This window comes from Xyrauchen texanus, chromosome 11, assembly GCF_025860055.1.
Source record: "Xyrauchen texanus isolate HMW12.3.18 chromosome 11, RBS_HiC_50CHRs, whole genome shotgun sequence".
Lineage (NCBI taxonomy): Eukaryota > Metazoa > Chordata > Actinopteri > Cypriniformes > Catostomidae > Xyrauchen > Xyrauchen texanus.
The window spans coordinates 16,312,945-16,326,619 of record NC_068286.1 but is presented as its reverse complement, the minus strand read 5'-3'; the positions used below and the strand labels follow the sequence as shown (position 1 = coordinate 16,326,619).

The following is a 13,675-nucleotide window of genomic DNA, read 5'->3' as shown; positions in this document are numbered from 1 at the left end:
AAGCTATACAATATGGTTGTTTAACAAATTCACTGAGACAAGGTTTGATAACTTTATTACCAAAGCCCAATAAAAATGTATTACTTTTAGAAATTCGGCGCCCGATTTCATTGATTAATAACGATGCAAAAATGTTTGCACTTATATTTGCTGAAAGACTAGAGGGATGTCTTGATCCCATTATTGACAAATGTCAATCAGGATTTATGAGAGGTCGATACATTTGCAATAATATAAGGCTCATTTTGGATTTAATTGATTACAACAATTTTATTACAGATAATAGTTTTATATTATTTGTTGATTTTTTTATTTTTAAAGCATTTGATACTATTGATCATAATTTCATGTTTGAGACCTTAAATGTTTTTGGAGAATTCTTTAAACAAGCTATTTGGACATTATATAATGACCTTAACAGCTCAGTTAATTTGCCATATGGAACAACATCAAGGTTTATAATCAGTAGAGGAATACGACAGGGCTGCCCAATCTCCCCCTTTCTTTTTTACTTGTAACACAAACTATGGCCATACATATTAAAAGAGATAATTTTTCTGGTATTAAACTTTTTGAAAAAGAAATAAAATGCACCCAATTAGTGGATGAGTTTTTGAAAAATGAAAGTGAATTAAAAAAAGCTATTGATTGTCTTAATACTTTCTCATCTGTATCTGGTTTATTTTTAAACATTACAAAATGTGTTTTGTTTCCTTTAAGAACTTGCTACCTTACTAATATACATGGTATACCAGTGAAGGAGGTGGTAGATAATTGAGGTATCAAGATCTGTAAAGATCAAAAGGAAATAAATTATTTGAATTTTAAACCAATTATTGGGAAAATTCAACAAAAATGTAATTCATGGTTAATGTGAGATCTATCATTGAAGGGTAGAATATTATTATCCAAAACTGAAGGGTTATCACACTTAGTGTATACAGCTCTTGCTCTAGATGTTCCACAATCAGTCATAAGAGAAGTAGATTCTATTTTGTTTAATTTCAACTGGAAGAACAGATGCACTATTTAAAAAAGACGATTCTATGCAATTCAATTGAAGAAGGTTGTCTGAATGTATTTGATTTTAATACTGCTAACTGCATATTTAAGAATAAATGGATAAAGAATTATTTGTACATTAAAGACAAAATATGGAATATCATCCCTGACCTGATATTTGAAAAGTTGGGAGGTTTGGAATTTATTTTTAGATGTAATTTTGATATAAACAAGGTTCCGATAAAGCTATCCTGTTTTCATAGACAGGTCTTTTTATTATGGATGCTAATTTATAAACATAAATTCTCTCCACACAAATCGTCTAGGTTACGTATGTAACCTCCGTTCCCCAATGGAGGGAACGAGACGTTGTGTCAGAGAAGCGACACTAGGGGTCTCTCTTGAGCTCCGATATACACCTCTGTCTTATGAAAAAAGGCCAATGAGAAGTTGGCAGACGGTATTTGCATATCCCGCCCCCGGACATACGGGTATTTAAGCAGGGCGAATACGGGAGTTCATTCAGGATTTTTCTGAGGAGCCGGAAATGGTCCGGCCACAACAGTGGCTCGGATCAGCGACGTGGCGGGGAAGACACAACGTCTCATTCCCTCCATCAGGGAACGGAGGTTACATACGTAACCTAGACGTAACCTAGACGTCCCCCTTCTGTCGCTCTCTCCACGTTGTGTCAGAGAAGCTTGCCAACCTGGGAACGGGCCAAGCCTGGCTGGGCCTCTTTTCTCTCTATGTTTCTCGCATAGAGCAACTACGGCCGGGGCCCTTACGTGCATTAAGGGAAGGGGGTCTTACCCCGTTCCTATTCTTTCAGGGGAAGAAGACCCTGCGGAGGTCACACCTACCCTGCAGGGGAGGCAAAGAGTGGCGAATACATCACATGGCCACTTAGGACCTCTGTGTGTCTGCCGGACCGAACTCCAGGCAAGAGTCGCTAACAGAGAACGCTTGCAGGTCCCCGACCCTCTTGATGGAGGCGAGCGCGATCAGCAGGGCAGTCTTGAGAGAGAGGGCCCTGAGTCTAGCTGAATCTAGCGGCTCGAAGGGGGGTCTCTGCAGGCCCGCGAGGACGATCGAGAGATCCCAGGAGGGAAACAGGTTAGGCCGGGAGGGAGTTAGCCTCCGGGCACCTTTTAGGAACATGATAATTAAGTCATGTTTACCAAGAGACTTGCCGTCTATTGTGTCGTGGTGAGTTAGTTAAAGTATGTGTTGGACCAACATCGGGCATCAGGAGAACTGATCGTAAAGGAAGGCAAATTCTGCCTCACACGAGAAGACTTCTGGAGCCTGGGTTTAAGCCAGTGCATGGAATCTAAAGTTTTCTAATGTTATCTAATGTTAAATCTAATGTTAAATTATTTTAGTGGTCATATATCAAGCAGTTGCATGCATGCTGGATAAATAGTTTAATTAGTTTCGTGCCATTTTTATATATATATATATATAATTTATTTCACCAGGTGCAACAGCCGACCATTCTCAGAGAAGCTTGCCAACCTGGGAACGGGCCAAGCCTGGCTGGGCCTCTTTTCTCTCTATGTTTGTCGCATAGAGCAACTACGGCCGGGGCCCTTACATGCATTAAGGGAAGGGGGTCTTACCCCGTTCCTATTCTTTCAGGGGAAGAAGACCCTGCGGAGGTCACACCTACCCTGCAGGGGAGGCAAAGAGTGGCGAATACATCACATGGCCACTTTGTACCTATGTGGGAAAGTAGGCGCGGTGGTAGATCCAGCCTCGTAGAGGGGGAAGCTTACAACACAGCGGCCGAGGCAGCTGTAACTGCCTAAGGGAACACGGGAGTCCGCTCGTGAGGGGACAGTACCGCGGAATTACACACAGGGGGAGTCCGCACAGGAGGCCCTAACCTGTGGAGCACCTATTCCAGTACAGGGTAGATTGAGTACCCGTAGTGGCTTGGGTCGGCGAGTTCCTCCGCTGAACTGTGGACCCAAAAGGGCTAGGGAGGAATCAACCAGGGACCCGAGGATGGGGTCTCCTGGGAACAAAGGTGCACTATTTTACCTCGGCTGAGGGAAAGGGCGCTAGGTGCAAGTGATTCACCCGGCCAGAACGTCAGCATGTTACTGAGTTCTACGGGCTCGGACCTGAGAAAACACAGGATGATACTGACTCAATTCGGAGATTGTAGTATCTCATGAAAGTGTTTGGTGTTGACCACCCTGCTGCTCTGCAGATGTCTGCTAGGGAGGTGCCCCTGGCCAGTGCCCATGAGGACGCAACACTCCTGGTTGAGTGAACTCGGACCCGCAAGGGGGGGGCACGGCCTGGGTGTGATAAGCCAGTGAGATGGCGTCGACAACCCAGTGGGCGAGCCTCTGTTTGGAGACAGCGTTCCCTTTCTGCTGTCCCCCAAGCAGACAAAGAGCTGCTCAGAACGTCTAGAGCTCTGCGTGCGGTCCACATAGAAACGCAAAGCACGTACCGGACACAGCAACGAAAGGGCTGGGTCTGCCTCCTCCCGGGGCAGCGCTTGCAGGTTCACGACCTGGTCTCTGAAGGGCGTGGTAGGAACCTTGGGCACGTAGCCCGGTCGCGGTCTTAGGTTCACATATGTGTCTGCCGGACCGAACCCCAGGCAAGAGTCGCTAACAGAGAACGCTTGCAGGTCCCCGACCCTCTTGATGGAGGCGAGTGCGATCAGCAGGGCAGTCTTGAGAGAGAGGGCCCTGAGTCCAGCTGAATCTAGCGGCTCGAAGGGGGGTCTCTGCAGGCCCGCGAGGACGATTGAGAGATCCCAGGAGGGAAACAGGTTAGGCCGGGAGGGAGTTAGCCTCCGGGCACCTTTTAGGAACCTGATAATTAAGTCATGTTTACCAAGAGACTTGCCGTCTATTGTGTCGTGGTGAGCCGTGATAGCGGTGACATACACCTTGAGGGCAGAGGGGGACAGCCTCCTCTCCAGCCTCTCCTGTAGAAACACGAGCACTGACCTAACCGCGCACCTCTGTGGGTCTTCAGCCCGGGAAGAACAACAATTTGTGAACAAGCTCCACTTTAGGGCGTAAAGATGCCTGGCAGAGGGGGCTCTGGCTTGGTTGACAGTATCTATGACGGTCGATGGTAGGTCAACTAGATCTTCTGCATCCCGTCCAGGGGCCAGATGTGGAGGTTCCAGAGGTCTGGGTGCGGGTGCCAGAGCATGCCCCGTCCCTGAGAAAGAAGGTCCATAATCAGGGGAATTTGCCAGGGAGGGGCTGTCGTGAGGAGCGTGAGGTCCGAGAACCAAGTCCAGGTGGGCCAATAGGGGGCCACCAGAATGACTTGCTCTTCGTCCTCCCTGACCTTGCACAGCACCGGTGCAAGAAGGCTCACTGGGGGAAATGCGTACTTGCGCAGCCCCACGGGCCAGCTGTGTGCCAAAGCGTCTGCCCCAAGGGGAGCCTCTGTCCTGGCATACCAGAGTGGGCAGTGGGAGGTTTCTTGGGAGGCAAACAGGTCTACCTGGGCCTTGACAAAACGATCCCAGATCAGCTGGACCGACTGGGGGTGGAGCCTCCACTCTCCGCTGGGCAAGCTTTGTCTTGACAGCGCGTCCGCTATCACATTGAGGTTGCCGGGGATGTGAGTGGCGCACAGTGACCTGAGTCGCTGCTGACTCCAAAGGTGGAGACGACGGGCGAGCTGTGACATGTGGAGAGGGCGTACTCCGCCTTGGCGATTTATGTAGGCTACCACTGTGGTGCTGTCTGTCCTGACTAGGACATGTTCGTCTCGAATTAACGGGAGAAACTTCCTCAGGGCAAAGAAAACAGCCAGCAGCTCTAGGCAGTTGATGTGCCAACGCAGCGGGGCCCGGTTCCAACGGCCTGCGGCTGCTTGCCCGTTGCATACGGTGCCCCAACCCAGTTTGGAGGCATCGGTTGTGACCAGAATGCGTCGGGACACCTGCTGCAAGGGTACTCCTGCCCGTAGAAAGCAGAGGTCTAGAGCCAGTGCTGAAGTGGTCTCATATGCATCAACCCCAGCGGCACAGCCGCCGCGGAGGATGCCATATGCCCCAGGAGCTTTTGGAATCGTTTTAGAGGGACCACGGTGCCTGGCTTGAAGGAAGCGAGGCACTCCAGCACCGACTGAGCACGCTCGTTGGAGAGACGTGCTGTCATTGAGACTGAGTCTAACTCCAAGCCGAGAAAAGAGATGCACTGAACCGGGGTGAGCTTGCTCTTTTCCCAGTTGACCTGAAGCCCCAAGCAGCTGAGGTGCCTGAGCACCTGGTCTCTGTGCGCGCATAGTAACTCTCGCAAGGGGGCCAGGATGAGCCAGTCGTCGGGACAATTGAGCATGCCTATGCCGGCTTCTCGGAGCAGGGCAAGAGCTGCCTCTGCAACTTTCGTGAAGACGCAAGGGGACAGAGACAGGCCAAAGGGGAGGACTTTGTACTGATATGCCTGGCCGTCGAACGCGAACCGTAGAAAGGGTCGATGTCGAGGGCGGATCGAGACGTGAAAGTAGGCGTCCTTCAGGTCTACCGCTGCAAACCAATCTAGAAGCCGGACGCCAGATAGAATTTGTTTCTGGGTGAGCATTTTGAACGGGAGTTTGGACAGAGCCCGGTTGAAAACTCGCAGGTCCAAGATCAGTCGTAAGCCGCCGCCTTTCTTGGGTACAACGAAGAAAGGGCTGTAGAAACCCTTCTTCGTTTCGGTTGGAGGGACAGGCTTTATCACATCCTTGATTAGAATAGAGGCGATTTCTTCGCGCAGGGACTGGGGATGTTTGCCGTATACTGCGGAAAAATGGATGCCCACGAAGGGGGGGCGGAGGCCTGGCAAACTGAATTGCGTAACCGAGTCGAATGGTCCGGTGCAGCCAGCGTGACGGGCTGGGCAGTGAGAGCCATGCCTCTAAACTCCGTGCTAGGGGCACCAAGGGGACGAGTATTTTGGACGTACCCAGCGGGGCTTCGCAGTGGTGCAGAACAGGTAATGCGGCGTCGGGAGGCAGTGAAGCGTCCCGAGGCTCTGGTGCTGAGAATAGACTCAAAGCACTTACCTTGCTCTGCGCACCCGGCAGGGGGCGGGTTCATGACTGAGGAGGAGGTCTGGTGTTGGCGTCCTCTGGACTTGTCTGAAACGGCCGGCCGGGGAACAGTCGTTGGGCTGAGGGCGGGGACACCGCGTTCAGGAAGCCGGGACTGTTGAGATCTGGAAGCAAAGTGCAGTGAGAACGGCATTTGCGGGCCAGATGACCCAGAGCCAAAATAAATAGCTCTTTTATTGAGAATTTGGGTACCTCAGCCCTTGTTAGGGGGTGCGGCAAATGAAAAAACACAAGATTCTCCTCCCGGCCCTCCACCGGGGGACGGAGCGCTCTTATCACCTCCGGAGCTAATGTCTTGGACTCTGGGTGGACTGTCTCAGGAGTGCCTGGGAGCCTTCCGGGTCCTCGAGGGGGTCCGTGCGACAGGGGGCGTGCCCTTCCCGCGGGTTGCTCGACGCTTGGGCTGAGAGCTGGGCCTGGGTTGATGTGGAGCAGAAGGTTTCTTGGCCGCGGGAGGACGCCCTCGGCGAGCAGACGGGGCATGGCCCGTGGCGGCAGGTTTGCATGATGTGTGAGATGGCCTCCGTCTGCTTCTTCACCATGGAGAACTGCTGGGCAAAGTCCTCGACGGTGTTGCCGAAGAGGCCAAACTGGGACACAGGGGCGTTGAGGAAGCGAGTCTTGTCGGCTTCATGCATCTCGACCAGGTTCAGCCAAAGTTGACGCTCCTGGACCACGAGCGTGGCCATAGCCTGCCCGAGCGCCTGCGCTGTGACCTTCGTCTCTCTCAGGGCGAGGTCGGTTGCTGAGCGCAGTTCCTGCAGCGTGTCGGGATCAGGGCCAGCCCTGTGCATATTTCTGAGTGCCTTGGCTTGATCGACCTGCAGGAGAGACATGGCATGCAGGGTGGAAGCAGTGTGTCCGGTAGCACTGTAGGCCTTCGCGGTCAGCGAGGATGTTGCTCTACAGGGCCGGGAAGGGAGTACAGGGCGGCCCCGCCAGGTGGTAGGGTTTCCGGGGCATAAGTGGAGCGCAACTGCCCTATCCACCTGGGGAATCGCTGTGTACCCGTGGCGCGCTCCGCTGTCGAGGGTGGCGAGGGCGGATGAGCAGGTGGCAGTGTGACGAGTGGAGAGGGGTGCTCTCCACGAAGACGTCAGCTCATCATGCACCTCCAGGAAAAACGGGACCAGGGTGGGGCGAGGCTGTGAGCGGCGCCCAGACCCCAGGAACCAGTCGTCCAGCCGTGATGGCTGTGGGGAGGATGGAGGGTTCCAATTCAAGCCCACGCTAGTGGCTGCCCGGGAAAGCATGTCGGTCATCTGCGCGTTGGCCTCAGCATGAGCGTGCAGGCCCGAAAGCGGCAGCCCAGGGGAGTCCTCAGCGTCAGACACCACGCCCTCTGATGCAGCGGCGAGCTCATCCGCTTCTGTCTCTAGAAGATAGGCAGACTGGCTGTAAGGCGAGTCGCTGTTGCCTCGAGCACGGACGGGAGTCAACGAGCGTGCCGGGGTGCGGGTGGTCCGAGGGGGCGTACCCGGCGGAGCTGCACCCGCTGCCATCCCCAAATCGCCTCCATCGCCAACCGCATTGTCCTCAATCCCGTGGGAAGAAGGAGCAACGCGGGGGGCGGCTAGAGTGGCTTGCTTACGGTTGTAAGCGAGCCGCGACCGCAACGTTGTCATGGTCATGTTCTCGCAGTGAGAACCTGAACCATCCTCAAATGCAGCCTCGGTGTGATCGCTACCCAGACACACGAGACAACGCCTGTGGCTGTCTGAAGCGGAGAGCACTCTACCTCATCCAGGAACAACACAAGGGCGGAAAGGCATCTTTATAAAGACGAGTCCTTAAAAGGACGTTGAACGCCGCTGTGTTTTGCTCTTTTAGAGGAAATTACTCTTTTAAATAAAATCACTCTTTTATGAAAAAAAATCATGAGAGTTCTTTTATCTGCGCTGTCGAAGCGCCCAGGGGCAGAAATGCACTGCCGTGCAAACAGGAGAAAGCCGCTGTTGTGCGCCGTAAGGTCCAACAGCATGCAGCAGAGGAATGACAGGAACTTGTGTGTAACTCGCAGCCATCGGCTCTGAAGACATTTTCTGAATGAACTCCCGTATTCGCCCCGCTTAATTACCCGTATGTCTGGGGACGGGATATGCAAATACCGTCTGCCAACTTCTCATTGGCCTTTTTTCATAGAACAGAGGTATATATCGGCGCTCAAGAGAGACCCCTAGTGTCGCTTCTCTGACACAACGTGGAGAGAGCGACAGCAGGGGAACCTATGCTTGTCCTCTCTAGTTAGGGAAGCAATTGAATTTTCATGTGAAGCCATGCTCTTTGTTATAAATCTTGTTCCTTATTGTTCTACCTTGGCCTGACTGAGACTCCATTGATCTGTTGGGTTCAAAAATAAATGAATTCTGTTTTTGTTTTCAAAGATTTTAATTTTTGGGTACTGCGTTTTTAGGTTCTTCGCAACATAGGGAGCACTCAGAGCATGCAACAGAAGTCATCCCAAAATCGCAAGCGCAAGTGTGTCCGAGTATGTTCTGTTCAGGCCGGTGATGATGTTCTGCTCTCATGGGACCCCAAGAAACGACGGACAGGAGACACATTTACTAGTCAGCACCAAGGACCATATACTGTGGCCAGCATCACTACCAAAGTGGTAGCCACTATTGTGAAAGGTTCAACTTGCCAGGGGGCCAGTGTGTCAAGACTGAGGACATACTACAGATTGAAAAGTAAGAATGTTTGATAAACCGTTTAAAACAAAATGCTATATATAGAAAATTGGATATTTGCGTGTAATTCCTGTTGTTACTAATTGTCACGTATTTGTGTATCGTCAGATAGACCAACTGAGAGGATATTTCTCCAGGATCACTGTTACTCGACATTGAAATGGCAGATAGAGCATCCATATGCTTGTTCAGGTGCAAAGTGGGAGAAGAACTTGGGCCCTATTCAAGATGAACTGGTAAACATTCTGTCTATTTAGTGACCCTTTGCATATTTAAATGATAACAGTTACTTAATCATGTCAAACTTTATTTATTTTTAGTTAAAGTATGTGTTGGACCAACATCGGGCATCAGGAGAACTGATCGTAAAGGAAGGCAAATTCTGCCTCACACGAGAAGACTTCTGGAGCCTGGGTTTAAGCCAGTGCATGGAATCTAATGTTTTCTAATGTTATCTAATGTTAAATCTAATGTTAAATTATTTTAGTGGTCATATATCAAGCAGTTGCATGCATGCTGGATAAATAGTTTAATTAGTTTCGTGCCATTTTTATATATATATATAATTTATTTCACCAGGTGCAACAGCCGACCATTCTAAAAGACCTTCATGCAGCTTGGCACTGGGTTCACAATCACAGAGACTTATTTCATGGGGACGTGAGAGAGCCTGCATTTATGCAAATGAACAGTGATGAACAACAAAATGCCCTCAGGAAGGTCCTGGAGGGTGAATTCTCCAATACAAATTTATATTTTAATGTCAAGAGGACATGGAAACATTTTTGTCATACTGTGTTGATGAACAAGGCCTGAAGGTCAATGCCATGTTCCAGTGAGTGAGTGTGTGAGTGAGTGAGTGAGGGATGGAAGCAATTCATTAATTTATTAAATAAATTTAATGAATAAATAACTTTATCCTGTGTGTTTCTTAAATGCAGACATTTGTTAAAGTATGCTGAAATAAGTAGAACATATCTTTAGAAAATAAAATATTAAATGTAAAGAAACGCATACACACTTATATACACATCTGTATTTCCCAAATGGTTTCTAACAAATGTAAACTATTTAGTTTAACAGCAGCCATATGTACTTTACATGTCTTTTCTAAAGCCTGAGGCTTTTACCTCTTAATCTCAATACATGTGAATTACTTCCGATTAAAAACAGTACGTTACAATTTGTGGTATTTCAGTTAAAAACTGTTACATATTTGGGTAAACAAATAACCAAATATAACTCTATATGCACTGCTAATTTGAACACAAGTATTACATAAACATTGAAACGGCTTAATTGCGGGGCTGCAGAGAGACCTATCTTTGAAAGGCAGAGATTTGCTTGTTAAATCAAAGGGTCTGTCTCGCCTATTTAATGCCACTCAGGCATTGTACATTGATAAGCACACGTGTAAAGTAATCAATGGGATATTAATTACATTTTTATGGAAAAACAAATACAATTATTTGAAAAAGTCAGTGATACTAAATTCTCACAAAAAGGCTGGCTTAAACTTCATTGATTTCAGCTCACTAAATAACACAATTAAAAAAACTGGCTTAATTGATTCCTTAAAAACCCCACCTCTATTTGGAATATTTTCCCTCAGCTTGCCTTCTCACAACTTGGTGGTGCAATTTTTTTTTTTTTAATGTAATTATGGTATTCAAAAAGTCCCTGTCAAGCTATCTAACTTTCACCAACAAGTTCTTTTGGCATGGACTTTTGGCACTAAACCTTTCTCCTCATCTGTGTTAAATATGGAACAACAGGAACATTCTATTTAAGAATAAATCTTTGTTCTATAATTACTGGTTCAATAATGGAATATTTCATGTAAGACAGCTCTTTAATAACGAAGGTTTGCCTTTTAGGTATACTGAATTTCTTTCAGAATATAACAGTTATGGATGCTATTCCATCTGGCTTACACATGATTTTCAAAAATAATACTCTCTCTTATGGGTTCATTACCCTCTCCTGAACCTGTAAGCACACCTATTGGTGAGATATGTTTCATGAAGGAATCATAAAATAAGAGCTCTATTCCTTGAGAACATTGTCTCTGCCCCTCCTATAATCTCATATTAGTATGGACTCTTTGATCATTTAAATTGGAAAAATATATGGTCTATGCAAAAAAGCTTTTTCCTCACAAACAAAGTAAAAGAAATATCTTTTTAATTAATTCATAATATTTACCCTGTCAAAACTGTTTTGTTAAAAACATTTTAGATCTGATTTTGACACTAATTGCTCTTTTTGTCAGAATGACACTGAAACCTCTCTTCATTTGTTTTGGTCGTGCATTATTCTTTGCAACTTTGGGAAGATGTTAGTTTGTTTATCTAAAAATCTAAGTTTTTCAAAGAATCCTAAAACTGTTATTTTTGAATTTATTGAAGCAGATCAAAATGCCTGCTTTATAATACATTTAATTATGTAGATTTTATATTCATAAATGTAAATATTTTTTATTGTAAACCTATTTTTGTATTCTTACTTAAAACTTCACTTAACAAAAAAACACTCAGAACATGTACAATTTGCACGGCCTACAAACATTTTTAATTAATTAATGTGTAATTTTCTTTTAATTTAAGTAATTCCCACTTTCTTTTTCTTTCTAGTTTATTATTTTAGTTACTTTTTAATTTTGCTTCTGTTTTGAGTTATGGTGTTGGTAAAGTAGTTTCCTTAACTATTCTTATATTACTGTTATTCTTTATATTTATTGTTGTGTATTAACTTTGTTGTACCACACTGTGAACTGAATGTTCACATTAAGCAATACAAAAAATTTCAATTTATCAATTTAATTTGTGCCACATATTAAACTTGAAATATATTTTACAAAAAAATTGAAATTTTTTTTTTTTTAATTATTAACAAGAAAAAAACATACAAAACTCTCGTAGGGGAGAAATAAGAAATATGCATCAATAGGAACAATACAATTATTGTCTTTATATCAAGAGAATCACTAACTATAGTTAAGCTATCTCCGGTACTGATCGGGTAGTGTCAAATAACTACTGTCTGGGAGGCGGCAAGAATTTGTAGCGTTCTTGTTTTCTTGAACTTCTATGCTCAAGTTTATCTGTAATATGCAGTGAAAGCTTAATATACCCTCTTTAGACCAAATTATAACGATAGCCGGTCCCGTCTTTCTTAAGTTTTGGTAAATGTATTTTCTCGCATAATCAAGTGGCTTGCATGCTAAAGACATGTGTTATGAAATGGAGACAGCCTCGGTTGAGGCTTTTGCTAACAGCGACAACTTGAAGGTGCACAACTATGCAAGACGCCTTGAACCACAGTTTGGGGCTTCCGCTGACACTCCTAGTAAGTCCCCTGCTCAGAAGAAAAATCGAATCGACTGTCCCAACGCTGTATCTAATGCTGTATTGTTGACAGCCATTGAAAAATGCAGGCTGCAAGAAGAATCATTGATTAAGCTGCAATCAGTTGAGATATCTGTGAAAGAAAACACAGCCTCAATATGTAAGCTTACTTGATCGCTTGAAGCTATGAGTAAGCAGGTGGGTCCGTGTATCTTTTGGTCATTCGATTTTCCTTTTAGAATCGGGTATTCAAAAACAAAAAACAAGTGGCTATTTGATTTTTGTTTTAAAATACAAAAATTAAAATACAAAGTGTTTCTCCTTTTCAGTGTCAAAAAGGGATGTGATATTTTAAAAATAATTTGAGTTTAATTTTCTATTTCGGATAACAAAAAATAAAATTACTTTAAAACAGAAATGAAAAAAGGACCGTTTGTTCATATTCCGAGACCGGATGTGGTCATTTACGTGACAAGAGCGCCAATGAGGACAACAAGTGGCTATTTGAAAAAAATCAAATAGCCACTTTTTTTTTGTTTTTGAATAACCGATTCTAAAAGGAAAATCGAATGACCAAAAGATACACGGACCCAGGTGGAAGACATGACAGAGAAGGTGATCACTGTACAGACAAAGGTTGCGGTGTTTGAAAGTGAGACCAAAGTTCTCAAAGAGAAATGCTGCAACTTCGATGGTTACAAACGCAGATGGAACCTCTGTGTAGCCGGGATTCCTGAGCGTGAAGGGGAGAATGTTAAGATGGTCATCGTTGAGTTATTCAGAAATCTCTCTCCGAACACCGCAGAGAAGCTCCAGGACATGGTTGATATCGCACATCGGCTCGGTCCAAAGACTGGTACCGTTAATCCTCGACGCATCATCGTGCAATTTCTATCCCGCGCATGGCGCGATGCAATATGGACATCAGCCAAACGTTCCTAACTTTTGAAACAAAAGAGAATCCGTATCTTGGAAGATCTGACACAAGAGGACATAGGCAAGAAATAAACTTTGGCCGCTAGTGGAAAAGGCAAGGAAGGAAGGAAAGAAAGCTGGATTTAATGGCTCTGTTGCGTTTATAACGGGAAAAAAAATTCTGTTCACGACATATAGTATGGCATTGCAAGCTAACTAAACATTCCTCGCCCCTTTTTTTTTCTTTATATATGTGGAATAATTAATGCTTCTCAACAACTTCTCTGGTGATGTAATGTGGAATAATGAAGGCCTCTTTTATGTACTCTTATTGGGAGTAGCTACAGCTGTTTCCTGTTCTAAAGATGTTCTAAGGAATGTGTTTTTCCTCTCTAATCTCACGTTTCACACTACCTCGAATGTATGTCACCCCCATATAAGGTAAAGAACTATTTCATTGGTGGGGGTCCAGTGCAATGTGGTTTTCTGGACCATATAACAGAATGCTGAGACAATAAATGTCGAAGAAAGGATTTGATACCACTGAGTCTCTGTGTCAGTTCTTTGTTCCCTCGGCTGAGCCTTATTGAGACGGGGATTGCAGATCAACAAATAAATTAAATACATTGGATGACA

At 45.7% G+C, this 13,675-nt stretch overlaps 1 protein-coding gene across 1 annotated transcript in view; it reads left to right on the top strand.

Annotated features, from left to right (window-relative positions):
• si:ch211-113e8.5 (uncharacterized protein LOC100307103 homolog) overlaps positions 1-9,637 on the top strand; it is a 55,415-nt gene extending 45,778 nt beyond the window's left edge. The window contains exons 5-7 of the mRNA XM_052137822.1: positions 8,501-8,777; positions 8,886-9,013; positions 9,098-9,637. Of these exons, the coding sequence (XP_051993782.1) occupies positions 8,501-8,777; positions 8,886-9,013; positions 9,098-9,226 (534 nt within the window). The 3' untranslated portion in view covers positions 9,227-9,637. The remainder of the gene's footprint in view (positions 1-8,500; positions 8,778-8,885; positions 9,014-9,097) is intronic.
• Positions 9,638-13,675: the final 4,038 nt, after the last annotated feature.